This window comes from Esox lucius, chromosome 2 (genome assembly GCF_011004845.1).
Source record: "Esox lucius isolate fEsoLuc1 chromosome 2, fEsoLuc1.pri, whole genome shotgun sequence".
In the NCBI taxonomy this organism is placed as follows: Eukaryota; Metazoa; Chordata; class Actinopteri; order Esociformes; family Esocidae; genus Esox; species Esox lucius.
This window is the reverse complement of record NC_047570.1, coordinates 14,666,069-14,683,624: the sequence shown is the minus strand read 5'-3', so window position 1 is coordinate 14,683,624 and position 17,556 is coordinate 14,666,069. Positions and strand designations below refer to the sequence as shown.

At 40.9% G+C, this 17,556-nt stretch overlaps 1 protein-coding gene across 3 annotated transcripts; it reads left to right on the top strand.

Annotated features, from left to right (window-relative positions):
• Positions 1–3,486: 3,486 nt before the first annotated feature.
• LOC105015738 (semaphorin-7A-like) lies at positions 3,487–17,322 on the top strand. Of its 3 annotated transcripts, none has more exons than XM_029114139.2 (14): positions 3,487–3,652; positions 8,699–8,835; positions 9,077–9,118; positions 9,222–9,320; positions 9,406–9,493; positions 9,601–9,708; positions 9,911–10,053; positions 10,381–10,559; positions 11,584–11,692; positions 11,804–11,981; positions 14,774–14,954; positions 15,121–15,264; positions 16,548–16,618; positions 16,747–17,322. In XM_029114139.2, the coding sequence occupies exons 1-14, from the start codon at positions 3,550–3,552 to the stop codon at positions 17,079–17,081; spliced, it is 1,917 nt and encodes a 638-aa protein (XP_028969972.2). In that variant the 5' UTR covers positions 3,487–3,549; the 3' UTR covers positions 17,082–17,322. The 3 variants fall into 3 exon arrangements, with proteins under 3 accessions (XP_028969972.2, XP_028969974.2, XP_028969975.2); XM_029114141.2 differs by having other exon boundaries at positions 3,488–3,652; positions 14,774–14,889; positions 15,119–15,264; XM_029114142.2 differs by lacking the exons at positions 16,548–16,618; positions 16,747–17,322 and having other exon boundaries at positions 3,488–3,652; positions 14,774–14,889; positions 15,121–15,246.
• Positions 17,323–17,556: the final 234 nt, after the last annotated feature.

Below are 17,556 nucleotides of genomic sequence, written 5' to 3'. Positions count from 1 at the left end.
GCCATTGTAGAATATTCCACAACTTTGCTGAATTTGGCTGAATCTGAGCAGACAGTATATCCCTACACATTTCAGAATTAATCCGGCTGCTTTTTTCTTCTGTCACATCATCAGTAAACACTAGTGACCCAGTGCCATTGGAAGCCATGCATGCCCATGCCATTACACTGCCTCCACCGTGTTTTACAGATGATATATGTTTCGGATCATGAGCTGTCTCAAGCCTCCATACCTTTTGCTTTAATTCTGGTACAGGTTGATCTCAGTTTCATCTGTCCAATGAATGCTGTTCCAGAACTGTGCTCCGCATCCGTGCTGCTGCTTCTTGATCTTAGTGTTGCTTTTGACACTATTGATCACTCCATTCTCTTAAATGAACATATAAAATATGTCTCAAGAGTTGCTTATTTTCATCTTCGAAACATTGCAAAAATCAGAAAATGTCCATCAAAAACGGATGCAATCCATGCTTTTGTTACTTCTAGACGAGATTACTGCAATGCTCTTCTTTCTGGTACCCTGACAAATCAATAAATCAACTTCAATTAGTGCTGTACACAGCTGATAGAATCTAGAACTAGAACAAAAACATTTGAACACATTACTCCAGTACTAGCCTCTTTACACTGGCTGACTGTTAGGATTAGGGCTACTTACCACGCTGAAATGATCCAGCCATACATGCCAACACGTAACCTAAGTTCGCAAGATCACCTTTTAATTGTACCTAGAATTTCTAAACAAACAGCTGGAGGCAGGGCATTCTCTCATATAGCTCCACCACTGTGGAATGATTTGCCAATCAAGATTAGAAATGCAAACTCAGTGCAAACTTTCAAGTGCCTACTCATCTCTACAGCATGGTCTATGATTAAGTGTAGTCTGGCCAAGGGGCATGAAGGTGACCAGAAAGCCCTGATGTCCACCCTTGCTGTCTTGCCAGGTGGGCTCTAATCACCATTGGGATGTCCTCCCTCCAATGCCATTCGGGGGCAGAGTCACTGGCTTGTTGTTGTCTCTCTGTTGTGCACTTGTGCAATTGAGCTGTACTCTGCTGGCAATACTCAGCCCTCATTCAGGGTGGTTTCGGTTGGTGGGTGTCCCTTTGGTTGATGCTTGGCAATGTGGGTGGATTGATTTCCTGCCTGTTGGGCCCTGTGTCACCGGACCCCCCTGTGTCACCGGACCCCCCTGTCTCAGCCCCACGGTCTTACGCTGCTATATTATTGTGCTGGAGGAGTAGGGTCAGTTCTCCTTCTCCACTAAGTTCTCCTTCTCCACTGTAAATCCTTGTAGATATAATGAATGCATTTTCAAAATGTTCCCTGTCTCCTGCCATTTTATACTTAGGAGGACATGAGGTCCTGACCCACACCTGCGGAGTACCTGGACTGAAAGACCCGTTGCTGTCCCTGTCCAAAGTCCTCCTGGTTGTGTTGCAGATCAAGATGATACCAGACGATTTCAGCTGCCACTATGCTGACACCTCCCCCTCCCCCGTGTTGTCCCTGTCCTTGTCCATCTGGTCATGCTTCTGACCTGGACTGAGTTTAATTAGACACTAGACTCAGCCCACATGCATTTATTAATTATTACAGTTGTACTCTTAATATGTTCACCTGGTACAGCCAGAAGAGGACTGGTCACCCCTCTGAGCCTGGATCCTCTCTAGGTTTCTTCCTAAATGTCAGCCTTCTTAGGGAGTTTTTCCTAGCCACTGAAATTCCACACTACTGTTGTTTGCTCTTTGGGGTTTAATGCCGGGTATTTTGTAAAACCACTTTGTGACAACTGCTGATGTAAAAAGGGATTTATAAATACATTTGATTTATTGATATATGTAGCCCATATACATCTAAATAGAAGGTTGTTGGTCCCACACAGTAGTTCTACCATCTTATATTGTTCTCTAGATTAGATGCTTAGTTTAGATAAGCAAAAGCAAATAGTGACAAGTTACCAATCTACAAGCAAGGTGTTAGCAGGTGGATTCACGCAACATATCGTCTCGGGACTGCTGGTGGAGAGTCCGACTTAAGGGAGGCACAGCTATGGCAAGCCATTTTATCATATATTCAAAATCAACATTTCTATTTTTATATCAACAATTGTATTTTTGGTATCAACAATAAAAAAACATTTAATCAATAATTCATTTTATATTGACAAAAATAGCTGTGAAGCACTCAGGACAATTAAACCACCAATAAAGTTACAGGAAAAAGAATAAGTGTGAGGAAGTAGCCTGCTGCAATCCTGACTGCTTCACAGGTCCTGTGAAATTAAGCATTAACTTTAAATGGCTCTGAGGCTCAAAAATGTTAAATACACTAACGGCGATAAAAATGTTTTTTTATTAATCTCAAGTGTTAGCGCTTTGACTTTGACAGCCCTAATAAAAAGTTTAATGATAAATTACAATACATTTGGTCGCATCTTGCTTCAATGCCTAACTTTTTTAACCTTGCCTTTTCCACTTCTCCTTTTCTCTTTCTTCTCTATCTCTTAAGATCTGATGTAAACGTGTAATTTCATCATGTCAAGTAAATTTCAAAGACGAAATCGTGTGGTCCCCAACCCTTAGCACACTTTGCGGATGATGTTGTCGTGTTGGCCCCTTCAAACCAGGACCTTCAGCATGCGCTGGGACGGTTTGCAGCCGAGTGTGAAGCGGTGGGGATGAGAATCAGTACCTCCAAATCCGAGGCCATGGTCCTCAGTCGGAAAAGGGTGGCTTGCCCACTTCAGGTTGGTGGAGAGTGCTTGCCTCAAGTGGAGGAGTTTAAGTATCTAGGGATCTTGTTCACGAGTGAGGGAAGGATGGAACGGGAGATTGACAGACGGATCGGTGCAGCTTCTGCAGTAATGCAGCTTCTGCAGTAATGTCGTATCGGTCTGTCGTGGTGAAGAAAGAGCTGAGCCTCAAGGCGAAGCTCTCGATTTACCGGTCAATCTACGTTCCTACTCTCACCTATGGTCATGAGCTTTGGGTCATGACCGAAAGGACAAGATCCCGGATACAGGCGGCCGAAATGAGCTTTCTCCGCAGGGTGGCTGGGCGATCCCTTAGAGATAGGGTGAGAAGCTCGGTCACCCGGGAGGAGCTTGGAGTAGAGCCGCTGCTCCTCCACATCGAGAGGGGTCAGCTGAGGTGGCTTGGGCATCTGTTTCGGATGCCTCCGGAACGCCTTCCTGGGAAGGTGTTCCGGTCCCGTCCCACCGGGAGGAGACCCCGGGGAAGACCTAGGACACGCTGGAGGGACTATGTCTCCCGGCTGGCCTGGGAACGCCTCGGTGTCCCCCCGGAAGAGCTGGAGGAAGTGTCTGGGGAGAGGGAAGTCTGGGCATCTCTGCTTAGACTGCTGCCCCCGCGACCCGGCCACGGATGAAGCGGAAGAAGATGAAAAAAAAAAAAAAAAAAGTTAATTTCAATGATTGCTTTTATTTTGAAATGCTAGAGCTGCCAACATAATATCCTGCTTCTAGCAGAATGGTTTTCACTTCCCTAGATAAACATAACGACGCAGAGGAGTGGACTCATAGAAAAGCATGTATCCGCACCTGCTCTTTGGTGTCTTTTTAGCACACTTTATTTTTCCAATGGAAGCTTCGGCCCATATTCACAGACCGAGAGTAACATTGACAGAAAAAGGTAAAGTGTTTAAAGTTACTGAATGATGACAACCAGGGTTGAATGATAAGGATACTACTGCTGTTTGGTGCCTTGGTTGTTTGGTATATAATATTGAATTGTCTGTACCACTTTACAGAATGCTAAATATTGTTCATTACATTTAAACATACTTTTTAAATAGAAACTGATATGGGAGTGGCTTTCAGAAGTTCCCGACCAGAGGTACTAGGACCTCCTGGGGTTATAAAGAACACTCATATCATTGTTAGGTTTACTGGTAAAAGGAACATGAGCGCATACTTCAGTGGTACTCAGAGGAGAGCAAATTTATTTTGGTGGTACAGAAACTGAAATAAATTGGGAAGCCCTGACTTAGTACACTGGTATAACAAAGTGCTTTTAAACATAAAAAGTAGCAACTCAGCTGCCACCAACTTAAATCTGATGAAACTTGGGATGTGCTGAGTATTCAGTCAAAACAAGCCAGATATTAATATAATATGATTATATGTATATGTGTATATTATATGTATATTATATGTATATATTATATACTATATATTATATATATTATATGTATAATATGTATGTATAATAGGTATGTTTCTCATTATTCAAAATCAGGGACAGTTAATGAACAACTCATATTTAGAGTATGAGTACAACTCGTCATCCTTTAATCTCATCCAAAACGTAGGCTCAATTAGTTTTACTTTATTTCCATTTTTCAAGCGCTTGGTGATTATTTTCTCTAATGACAGGCGTTATAGAAGTTGAATGAATTATTATTATTATGTGTTATCAATGTAATATCAAGCAATGGCGCCTTAGGTTTTGGGAGAAAGTTGAGGGATGTTTGTTTTGGGAGAGAGTCTATCTGGATTCTGGTAATCGTGTGTATGTGTGTTTGTTTGTTTGTCAGAGAGGGGGAGTAGTGTGTGTGAGAGGGTGATTGAGGAAGATTTTTGGAGAGAATATACAGATTAACAGATTAATCTTTCCCTCTGACCTGTTCATCACTTCCTTAGTTGCCCCAAGACACAACAAGATCCCTTTAATGTACTGCAAGCCATAAACAACAGCCGGTTAATTATATTTTTGTCCTGTATTGAATTTCCTTTTCCACACCCACATGTTTATAGAGTACCTAAAATAGTACATCTGCCACCGGGCGGTATTCCATCAACACAGCTAATTAAATGTGCGCTTATTTGAAAAAGCCAGGTTTGAATGAACACCCTCAAGACTCAAGCCGTTCCATTAACACAATGGAGCCGTGTCTTGTCAGCATTGACTCAAACCAGGATTGAACAAGCTTGCATTGTGCATGGCCACGAAATACATAAGCAGCCCAGAACAAGCGATCGTCGAAAAGAAGACACTGTGTTGCAAAAAGAAGTGAAAGCTAGAGCGGTGAACTTCTCAACAGTAGAACAAACCCTGCTAATGGAACTTTATAAAGAATTTAAAGGAGTCATCACCAAAAGGGCAATACTGCTGCTATTGACAAGTTGAGGGAAATAGCTTGGCAAAAATTGCTGACAGATTAAATGTGTAAGTTATACTAGCCTGCTTACTGTATTATTATTTATTTTTTAATAAATGAACATTCAGATGACTAGATAATCACTAGATCGCTGGTTATATGACAGTCATGCCTGCTCAATGACCGGCAGGCATGACTGCAAAATGATCAGGCAGTACCTGTTATTTTACCCTTCCCCATGCCTGATATAACTACAAAAAGAAAGAATAGAACTCAGCCTAAAAAAAGACTGATTAGAACTCAATCTATCACACGCAATAACCCTAATAACTTGATTTCCATTTAACATCAAACGCAAACTACCATGAAGTCTGTCATATGAAACTTGCTCTCCTAAATGTTAGATTCCTATCAAACAAGTCATTTTTAATTAATGATCTTATTAGTACCTATAAACTTGATTACATATTCTTAACCGAAACATGGCTCGACAAAATTAGCGGCCTAACAGTTCTCAGCCCCCCCACTCAAATTATACTGTAATAGATGCTGTTAAAACTGAAAGGAAATCAGGTGGAATAGCTGCCTTATTAAGTGCCATGTATCAATCTGAGCCAATATCATTTGGAGATTTTTTGTCATTTGAATATCTATTAGCTATTTTAAAATGCACTACTCGTGTTTTGCTATTAACCATCTACAGGCCACCAAAAAAACTAAGTTCTTTGATGACTTTGCTGAACTACTCGCTAAAATTGTAAAATATTTGAAGAAACCTACAGAGGAGCCTGATTTTGAGGGGTGGGCAGTCCTCTCCTGCTTGTGCCCGGTGAAGAACATAAAAGCACATTACCCTTTCAGGGGCACGTCCAGACAACAACCGAGACAATGAATACAGGTAGGCTGTGTCCAGGGTCTTTAGGTAGAATCCAGGTTAGCTGCACCACCGGGACAGGGACAGAAACAACCCAGAGGATGGTGGAAATTGACTCTGACTTTGGGCAGGGTGAGCTGAGAGTTGTCAAGCCAGGTATTATGTTGTCAAGCCAGGCATGATTCAAGGCCTCAGGTACTCTTAAGATTCACAAGGACACCAGGTATAGGTGTTATGGGTATAATAACTTGTCGGGGGGGGGGGGGTCAATCTTGAGGTGGGCCTATGATGGAATTCTAAATTCTAAAGTCTGTATAGTTACGAAAATGGTAGATAAGACATGTTGTTCTACAGGTCAAGTGAAGTGAAACACACATGCATCTGGGGGTGCAGGGACAAACACATTTTAATATATTGCACAGTCATGTTCCACCACGTACCTATATTAAAATGAGTGTTAGGGTCAGTAAACTCATTTTTCATAAATACATGCAGTGGTGCATATTTGCATACAGGGTCATTTTTCTCATTTCAAATGTTGTTCTCCCAAGTATGATACTGTTTTAATTAATGTTTGTTTGATCACAGTATGTTCAAGCAACGAACAAGATGATCTGCTAAAATAATATTTGCTCTTTCTTGGGGAAACAGCTCTAGGTAGTTGGCTTGTTGGTTTAGTTTGCCATCTATCCAGATATTTTTTTATAGAAATACAAGTGACTACATTCACATAATACTTAATGCACACAAAATCAAAAATGGTTTTGAGGTTTATGGTCATTATTTTCAGACTCATTCTATAATTAATGTTTACATTGGTGGTGGGGAAGTGGGAGATTTTTACAGGGTTGAAGGGATCTTGATGAAGGAAGGCTACCACCCCATTTTGCAACGCCATGCCATACCCTGTGGACAGCGCTTGTTTGGAGTTAATTTCCTCCTACAACAGGATAATGACCCAAAGCTCAGCTGCAAACTATGCAATAACTATTTATGGAACAATTAGTCAGCTGGTATTCTGTCTATAATGGACTGGCCAACACAGCCGTCGAATCTCAACCCTATTGTGCTGTTGTGATACCCTAACACCAGTGCCAACACAGCTTTGTTAAAGCTGCACTAGGTAGGATTTCTTCAGTAAAAATCCAGTGCCAGTGGAATGTCAATTTATAATTTTTTGAGCATGTCGCTACTTCCCAGGAAGTTGTATTCCAGCAATTCCGTTCCAGCCAATCGGCTTCTGTGACACAGGCTTGACTTATTTTGTGAATGCGCATTTTACCTAGATTATATATATATAGTATAAGCTATAGGGAGCGAAGTTCTCTTACTGTGAGAAAATATAATGGCAGCAAGAGACCAGAACAACAAACTGTCAATTCCTCCCTTGTCTACTACAGCATACACAACAAAAACGGCAAAGAAACGAAATATGACATAGAACAACTCTCTATAGCTATCCTATAGAATCCTATGCTAATGTGTGCAAGGCTAAGAAGAACGTCAAAATAGTTTTTCAAATTTAACCAGCATTAATTTGTCTAACTAGAGTAGCTATCTGGCTAAAACATTGCCACCATGCAACCAAAACTAGGAGCACAGAAATGGATAGAAATCTAAAAGAGAACATCAAAATATGTGTAGCAGTTAAGTAATGGCTGAATGTGACTGAGTAGGTTATGAATTCAAAAGATGTGGCATAATAAATTACCTGGGTTGAAAACAAAGGGATTTGAATGTGGCCTAGTTAGGAATTAAAATATTAAACAATAAAACGTTTATGACCTGTTTTTTGGAAAGTAATTTCATTAATATTTATCTATTTTTTGACTTATGGTTTGGGTCCTAAATGTTGAATTCTGTCCCGGGCCTTTGGATTCCTGTCGGTGTCCCTGCTTATGCATTACAGCAGGGCCGGCTCCAGGCATGAGCGACATAAGCGGTCGATTAGGGCCCTCCACCACCAGGATGCATCCAACTGCTAGGAAGCCCCCGACCATTAGGGGGGGCTTCCCAGCAAATAACATTTTGCTTAGGGCCTCCAAAAGGGTAGAGCCGGCACTGTATACAAGATCACTTAGTTGCTATTTGCATTAATGGACCAAGCAATAGGAAGAGTGTTTCAGATTGGTATTTGTGGAGTAGCTCAATGGGAATATAAAAAAACTATAGTTTTAGATTACAATTGTTTCACTCTTGATCATGTTGTCAATCATGAGATCCATTATTGAGGTTGGGTGGCGGGTTCAGCCCAATGCCAGCAGATCAACTGTGGATTCGATAGCAAGAATATTCAAGAATGGAAATAGGTAAGTTACAGTGCTATACCACACTGTAATTAAGTATTACTTTACTGTATACGGTACCTTGTGTAAAAAGCACATGACATTGCTTTGCTGTTGTGGTGGTTTGTTAATTTGATATATTTTATTATTATTGTCCTCATATACAGCATCATTGCAAGGACACAATAGAAAATGGTCAAATAAAGCCTTTTATTTCTGGATATTTTGTTCTTGATTGAGTAAATTATTTTACCCCTCTGGGGTAAAATCGTATTTGATCAAGGTGTGAATGGGGCAGCGTGCTTCTAAACTCACTGATCCAAATAACTTACTCCAGTCCCAAATGTTCCAAAGTGTAATATCAATTAGTTTTATCATAAAAACAGTCTGTTTAACGATTTGTATTTCCAAATCCTCAGATGTGAAATTCCCAAGAGTCTTCCTGAAGGAAAGCAACACTCACATGAAGTTCCTCCAGGGCCATAACACAGTATATGCTGCAGGCAACACACAGGTTTACCAGACAGACTTTTACAGTCCTCACCCACAAAGACAGGTACAGGGTGACTTACTCGCCATACTTTTAGTGGTAATAACCTGGCATGTCTGTTTGACTGCTCAATATTGATTTAATTATCTGCCTGGAATGGTCCAATTGAGGTACATTAATGTACTGTTACATTATTGTTACAGTTATTATTTACCAACACAATCATTCCATTCTTACATGCTGTAGCCTGATGAACTGAATGTTATACTATATGTTTACCTGTACTCTAATATTTTAACTGTTGCAGAGTTTTGTGTTTCGAGAGGAATGTATTCATTCTACATCAACAGTAAGTAGCTGAGAAGACCAGAGGATACTGGCTTTATATTACAGTTACAGTATCAACATAGTTATTTGCATATATCCATGTAACAATCTGATTCGTACTTCAGGACTGTCAGTATAACATCACTGTTTTACACAAGAGTAAAAATGCAAACCAACTGTTCCTGTGTGGAACCAATGGAGAACATACACTGTGCTGTAATGTGGTATGGAAGATACCTTTCATTAAATATATTACTTTTAATGGCACCATTTTGCCTTTGGTTTTAACACTATACCGTTCCACTGCAGGAGTCAACAGATTTTAAGTGCACTCGATCCAAGGATTTTCGGAAAATTGATCAACACATAAATGAAAATGAGCCAACACTCCTCATTGGTGAGTTATGGTGAAAACACTTTCCATTATATGACCTCATGTTTATTAGCCTGGTTGTTGACAGTGATTTGACATTAGAAATAACAGTTAGTTTTTTGTGTTTCCAGATCATTCTGAAGCAGAGGAGTTCTATGCCACTCAGTCTGGCTCAGAGATCACAGCAGGAATCCGCAGGTTTGGAAAGAACCAAGTCTGGTCAGAAAACAGTGGAACAGGTGAGAAAAGACAAGACATAGGTACTCAAAGGAACTAAGACTCCTGAATTGTGATATTGCCCTATGAGAGAATGTGCAGAAACTGTTTACACGGATGTTTTGCCCTTGTCTCCCAGTAGCAGCGTGACAGGTCTCCACTGACATTGTGTAACTGATGTCAATATTGAATTGATGTCTTCTTTTTATCATTTACTTACACTAGAGCAGAAATACATTGGTTTGGTTGCTAGTGGGAAGAGAGAGGAAAGCCTGCAGGACAGATTATACGCCTTCTACATAGAGAAGAACAGAGACCAGAGTGGGAAGTCTGATACCTGGTTTCCTCGGGTTGCCCAGATTTGCATGGTAATTCCTACTAGGATGATGTTTTTCTGCACTGTATGTAATCAAGGCCGTAGCTAACAAGGGGAAAGTTGGATGTGATTCACAGGTTGTAGTAATATCAATGTTGTCTATAAGTGAGGGGGCTCAGCATGTATCTCCTCAGAGGGCCCAGGATTTCGGGCAAAAGCCCTGTATGTAATCACCATATTTGCAATTGTATAGACTTTTTGATGGCACTCTGTACCACCCTACTTAATTTCATGGCATTCTCTACAGTACCTGGAACAGATTAGTGGCTTATGCGTTGTAATTATTTTAGCATGTTTGTGGTTGTATGGGTTTTTCTAGGCTGATCGTGGAGGACCTAAGACCGTTCTGCAGTTCAAATGGACCTCCAAGCTGAGCGCCAGGCTCTTTTGTGGAGACCCTGAGAGAAAGTTGTACTTTACCGACCTAGTGGAAGTGACCACTGTTGTGGCAGACAGGTGGCAGGACACCAGGGTCTACACACTCTTCAAGAATGCCTGGTAGGATGACTTTCTGAAGATGTATCATCCAGTGATATACCCAACAGTAACCACCCAGCAGGCACTGGGCTCATAGTACAGTTTATGACTGGGCTCTTACAGTTGCAGGATCATCAGACAAAAACGTATAAAGGTTATTTAGGACACTGCATCTCTCCTGGTTCTCTCAAGTTCTCCTAGTTCCTACATTTTTAAAGGTGCACTCTGGTCACATGATCACCCCATTGAAATTGCCAAGCTCCTCAAAAACACAATGTTCTCAAGAAGCGATGTCACCATTCTTAAAGTGACCTCATCCTGTTTTAGATCACCACCAGACAAGTGTGCAGGGGTGGAGGGTGCACTGCTCTGTTTTAATAGAATCAAATGTCCACATTATTTTGTTTTCAAGACCAATGATTTGTTTGCAAGTTGGTTTTCAACCAGAAAGACATTTCAGCTGGATGATTATGTGAAGGAGTAGTCTGATGCACTAAGGCTGATATATGCACTAGCTGCAAGGCTGGAGTTCATTCAAACTGCCATGGCAATTTTTACACAGTGTCTGTATTTACAATAATGATCTTGTATGTTAACGATAGAGTATGTCTTCTGAGACAGCTTATGAGAACTTCTCCACCTGACATAGTGCATGTTAGGGTACACTGATGAATGGCTAACTCTTCTAGCTTTCCTCCGGACTCTGACTGGTCAATCCATGAGTTAATGATTCTCCAATAGCTTCATGCATATTACATACTTCTTTTCTTAAAGCACTTTCAGATTGCAATAAAAAGTGCTCAAACACACTACATACATTTTTATTATTATTAAAGCTGAGACCTTGTAAAGATTGGCACTCTTTTATCACAATTCATGTTTTGATTGTGCTATGTCTTTCGTAGGTTATTTTCTAACCTCCAATCAGCTGTTTCTCTGGCCTTTACTGAAAGCATACTAATCAACAGATGCTGAAGTTTCCATAGTGTGGAGGGGGGAGGGGGGGGGGGTAACTGAAACTTGCTGAGCTTATGTCTGTCCATAGGGGTACAAGAGCTGTTTGTGTCTACAGCATGGGAGATATTAACCACGTCTTTAAAACCTCCAACTTCCAAGGAATCACAGAACCCATTCCAAAGCCACGACCCGGGGAGGTATGACCACTATAAATGTTTCTAGTCAGCTCCTCTCTTAACTCCTGTACCTCTATCTGACTGTATTCTTTGGGTGTTGAACCATACATAACGTTGTCTATCCGTTTGCAGTGTGTTGCAGACAGTACGCTACTCCCAACAGAGGTCCTGATGAAGGTTAAAACTAATTTAGAGATGGAGGAGTGGGTGGGAAACAATAATCGGCCTCTCTGGGTCACTCACCATCATTATAACCACATCATCGTGGACAGTGTCCAAGGCAAAGGGAATGTCCTGCTTTTGTCTCTAGGTAAGAAGTTGTTTTGATCTCATCTAGTGCAAACCAAGCACATACATGTACACCACCCAAAATTTCACTCCACAGCTAACTGGAAATTATGCCCATGGGGCAATCCAATTGGTCCCTTACAACAGTTGTCAATTGTTAACAGTTGGAATGTGGTCATCGAGGGGGGTTGTGCATGATGCAAAACAGAGAATCATTGGTTTGTGACCATACATGGAAGCCAGGCAGTGGGGCAAGCATGATTACTGCCAGTAAAGTTGGAAAAGCTATTTGTTCATGTGATTTTTGAAAGAACCTTACAAACATGTTTCCTGTTAGCTAACAGACAAATAAGCTATGAATATTCCTCAATGCTGCCATGACATTTTAATAATTTTTTTACTAATAACTGGAATGTACCCTGCTACTACAATATACAGTGAATGTAGCTTGTGTTCTGGATCTCTGCTATATCTGCTTGCTCTCTGAGGAGTAATTTTACTCGATCAAGCAGTCACATTTTGGTGTGACACAATAAGGAAGTAATTCTGTTTAGCGCTGTGATGTTGTTCACACTACCATATACTGTATTGTTCTGAGAACCTTATGTTTTTTAGGAAATGGTGAGCGAGGTTAGGAGGTGGAGCGCATGACTCGTACTGTCAGAGTGGGTGTCGTAGTGGTGTGCAGGGAAAGGAAAAGGAGCCAAGTGCAGGAATGTAGGTTGTTATTTTATCCAAAGGGGAAAGCGTTGAAGCACAATAATTCAGAGTGCTGACCCAAAGCACAGGTAGACAAATACCAAACATTGAACAATACCTCACAAAGACGCCCAGAAACCTGGCAACTAATATAGGCAACCTATTAAGGGAATGGACACCAGGTGCGTGCAATAACAAGACATGTCAGTGCCGTGGGAGGAGAAGCGGCGTGACTAGAAGACCGGTGACGACGCACTCCGAACACCGCGCCGGGAGAGAGAGCGGGCGTCCTCCTCTCACATTCTCGTCACACGTACATTCTGCAGAACTGCACTAGGCTAATTAGGCTATCTGGGAGCTTTTGAGGATAGTATGCTGATTGGTGATTCTTGAATATACTTATTTAAAGAACAGAATGCGCTATATGGCCAAAAGTATGTGGACACCTACTAATTATTGAGTCGGCTGGAGTGGTGTAAAAAAAGTTTGACTCAGAGTAGGGACAGTCTGATGGATGAATCTGGGTGTGGCGAATGCTGCCTACCAGAATGCATAGTGCCTACAGTTGGAGGAGGGATAATGGTCTGAGGCTGTGTTTCACGGTTTGAGCTAGGCCAGTTAGTTCCAGTGAAGAGTCATCTTTATGGTATAGGATACTAAGACATTTTAGACAATTAGGTGCTTCAAACTTGGTGGCAAAATTTTGGGAAAGGCACTTTCCTGTTCCAGCTTGACTGTGCCTCTGTGCTCAAAGTGGGTTCCATAAAGACATGGTTCAACAAGGTTTGTTGTGAGGAAATTGAGTGGTGTGCACAGAGGCCTGACCACAACCCCACTGAACACCTCTGGGATGAATTGGAACAGTGATTGCGTGCCAGGCCTTCTTGTCCAACATCAGTGCCAGACCTCAAATTCTCACAGAGACACGCCAAAATCTTGTGGAAACCCTTCCCAGAAGAGTGCCAGCTGTTATAGGGGGCGACGACTCCATATTAATGCCCATGTCCAAATACCTTAGGCCATGTAGTATATTTCCTAATGCTAAAGTCACTTGTCCAAATTTTCCTCACAAATTAAAATGTTGAATTGTCAAGCAACCAAAAGCAAACATATTGTCTGTTTTTCTCAACATGCCTTTCGGATATCTTTCCATGGTGAAATAGGTGGGTTTTAGGTTTTGTGTGAAACTGATATAGATATCATGGTGTTAATATATGCTTAGCATATGGTGTTAAGTCCTACAATGAAGACTGCATGCAAATTGTACTTCTCATTTGCTACCAACGTCTCAGAGGCACCGGAGTTGTGTTATTCAAATAAAGCAAAAGAGATGGATGTGAGGCGGCAACATTGTTGACATTCAATAACACTGTTGAAACAAATATTTGTACCAGGAATTGAATTGATGAGAAGATCCTTTATGGTTTTTACTAAGTTGCAAAACTTGTTGTTAGGCAAATAGTACACGGTTCCACAGGGTGTTTAGTTACACTTTTGTCAGCTGATGGGATGATACTGTTCTGTTGACAAGTGCTAAAGTGGCTTGTCTTGTGACATCTGTTTAAAAAATTGTGGTTACTATTTGGAATGACTCTTATTAACCTTTGCTATGTTATCAGAAAGGCAGTTAATGTTTTAATATTATAAGCCTAACATGACTGATTAAGCCTAAAATGACTTACATCCTGCAGTTATCTGGATGTGTATAGTTGGGTTTAGACTTCTATAACCCAGACTGAGGAATGTGAGTACTTAAGTTGCAGTGTAGGGACCTTGGTAAGGCCACTACTCGCCCTGAGTAGTGCGCCCGCCTAGGGAGCCGAAGGTCATGGTTTCGAGACACTGCCCGCCAGACATTACAGCAGCAGCATCATAGTCTGTGACAAATAACATATCTGTATCGGGATGGTGTACGATGACTGGATTATTTCACCACATTATGATGAATGTTTACTTTGTTTAGGCCTGCTAAATTACTTTTGAAGGAACTTGTATTGACATTTCTTACACACCCACAAATGCTAATCTTTACAACCTTATTACTCATATCCTCAAATGTTATGACTGTTTAAAACCAGCTCTCTTTTTTTTTGTGTGTGTGTGTGTGTACACCAGAGAATGGAAGGATTCATAAGGTTCTGGAAAGCAATGGTCAGGCCTTTATCATTGCAGAGATTCAACCTTTCAACAACAAAGCATCCATCCTCAGCATGTTGCTAAATTCCTCTACAGTGAGTCAAGAAACACAGCCCACACCTACACATCTCCAATGTGATTCAACAGTGGCTGCTTCAAAGTAATGGAGTGAAATGGACAATAAAAAGAGAACCTTTTCCAACTCTGTCTTACATGTTTTATTGATAATTGAAGTAATGTGATTTTGAAAGACAGGCAAATGTATCTGCAGTTAATATGAATTGTTCTAGTATTCCTCACCAATTTTCTTGTGTTGTGTTCTAGAGGAAGCTGTACGTGGGCACCAGCAGAGAGCTGGTTCAGATTGACCTGGTTAGCTGCATGCAGTATAAAGACCGTTGTGAGGACTGTGTACAGGCCAGAGACCCTTACTGTGGCTGGGATGGCCATCAATGCACCACAGCTACAAAGTAAGATGAAGCACGGCTTTCAGTATTGAGCATCCGCCATATTTACTCTTCATGAGTAGGTTTCTCGTGAGTGGTTTAAGATACATGTAGTTTACATCTCTTCATGTGGTTTCCTGAGATTGTTATCTCTGCAGTTAGTTTTCAGTGGTTGTCAAAAGGTCTAATTTGAAAGAAAATACTTTGTGGTAGATAATGTTTGCTGTTGACTAGTATGACATTTCTAGTGTATTGAGCTCTCCGTCCAACTGACTTCCTTTTAGAATAATCTGTTAGAGGGGTTGCAAGTCTGCAAATAATGAGCAGCACTAACCCTGTGCCCACTGTTCCGGAAAGACCCTTGCTTGTGGGCAAATTGACTGTTCCCGCTATGAATGCCGTTCCTAAAATAAGTTGAGTTAGTTCTTTATGTGTGGCTTTGTTCAGTCTTCCTGTGAACTAAACAATATTTTCTGTTTCAAACAATGAGCCTGGCTTGCAAGTCAAGCTGTTGCCTTGTTTAGTTTTATGAATGGAAATGCTGAGAATGTGAGCACTGAGAATGTTTGTTATTGAGAATTGCTATTGCCTCTTAACTCCACCATACAGTGGATATAAAAAGCCTGCACACGCCTGTCCCAATTGAGTTGTTCAAGTTTAAGGTCACATTAAAAGTGGAAAAAGATCTGACATGATTTATCTTTGTTGCATTCTTTTACATCAAAAAAACCTGGCATTTTCACAGGGGTGTGTAGACTTTTTATATCCACTGTATGTTATGGGTATGGGTTTTGCCAACTAGGACATTCTATGTTGACTCTTGGATTTCGAAAAGCAATCTTCCATGTGTAGAGATTTTATCACAGTTGATCAAATTACACAAGATTTTACTTCCAACTACTACCAACTACTTCACATGGTGACGTGTGGTATGCAATTGGCCAGCTATTATATTTAGCCTGAGTAGAGTAAGGTTTCTGTGTGAAATTGTTGAAAAATCTTAGTGACCCCATTCTTGCCTTTCAACTTAGTGTCAGACCAAGAATATGAACAACATTTTTAAAGTGGAAAATGTTTGTTTTCACTTCCTAGTTTCATTTCATCACTCAGGTTACACACAACCTACTACAGACGACCTGCTGCGAGGTCAGACTCTGTGTTCCAGTGATGTGTTACTTTGTGGTTATCTGCTTGTTAAGTTCTTCCACTTTGTTGTAGCACCATAGACAGAAATAACTAACTTGTGAGTGAAAAGAAATGTAGCAAACTGAAACATAAAAAGAAGAAATTATATGTACTTTTTACAGTAATACAATTCAGGACGTGGATAATGGAAATCATACGATATGCAAGAGCAATCAGGCTACTTCAAGTAAAGGTGTGTTACAACAATCCCTGCATAAATCCAAAACCACTTACTATAACAATTTTATACAGGATAGAAACCATCCACAATGGTTAGTAGCGGGAAAACTGAAACCCTTTTTCTGCTTATTGTTTTCTTAGTGGTCTCTTCAAATCTAGTGAGAGTTCCTCAGTCTTCAAAGTATTTCCTGCAGTGCCCGGCCCGGTCCAACCACGCTGAATACAACTGGGGACACCGTTGCAACAATACGGGAACAATTTGCACCTTTATTGAGTCAGAGCACCAGTATGTCCTGCTTATAGAGAAAATGGAGACTGAGCAAGAGGGAACATACACCTGTGTATCTGAGGAGGGAGGCTACACAAAAACCCTGGCAATGTTCACTGTGAAGCTGGACAGTGGGGCCACAGGCCTGGCCTCTTACTACACAGCCTGGTTTTGGGTTGTCCTAACACTTGTCCTGGTACCGCTCTGATAGACAGCCTGGCTCCATGTCTATTAAGGCAGTCTCTGGCAATCTGTCGAACTGACTTATTTCAGCTACACTGCTTGGATGTGCTAACAGTAATCTGCATTGTCAAGTGCCCTGTACACATCAGTATGCATGTCATTACTACGTACAAGTTGTCTGAATAATTTGGACCCTGAAACAATTTTCACAAAGTTGTCTCTGTACACCACCACAATGGATTTGAAATTAAACAACCGAGATGCGATTGAAGTGCAGACTTTCAGTTCAAGGGCTTAAACTAAAATATGGTATAAAATGTTTAGGAATTGCAATCTTTTCATGGCCTCAAATGTAATTGGGCAAATTAACACAATCGTAAATTCAATGTTCATTTTTAATACTTTGTTAAGAATCCTTTGCAGCCAATGACTGCTTGAGGTCTGGAATGCATTGACATCACCATATGCTGGGTTTCCTCCTTTATGATACAGATGTTGTT

Excerpts from the sequence above, each read along its gene's own strand:
- LOC105015738 (XM_029114139.2), top strand. The coding sequence starts at position 3,550 with ATGTATCCGCACCTGCTCTTTGGTGTCTTTTTAGCACACTTTATTTTT. Across the intron at positions 9,321-9,405 it reads ATACACTGTGCTGTAATGTG|GAGTCAACAGATTTTAAGTG; the intron begins GTATGGAAGATA and ends GTTCCACTGCAG. Across the intron at positions 15,265-16,547 it reads CAATGCACCACAGCTACAAA|TAATACAATTCAGGACGTGG; the intron begins GTAAGATGAAGC and ends TACTTTTTACAG.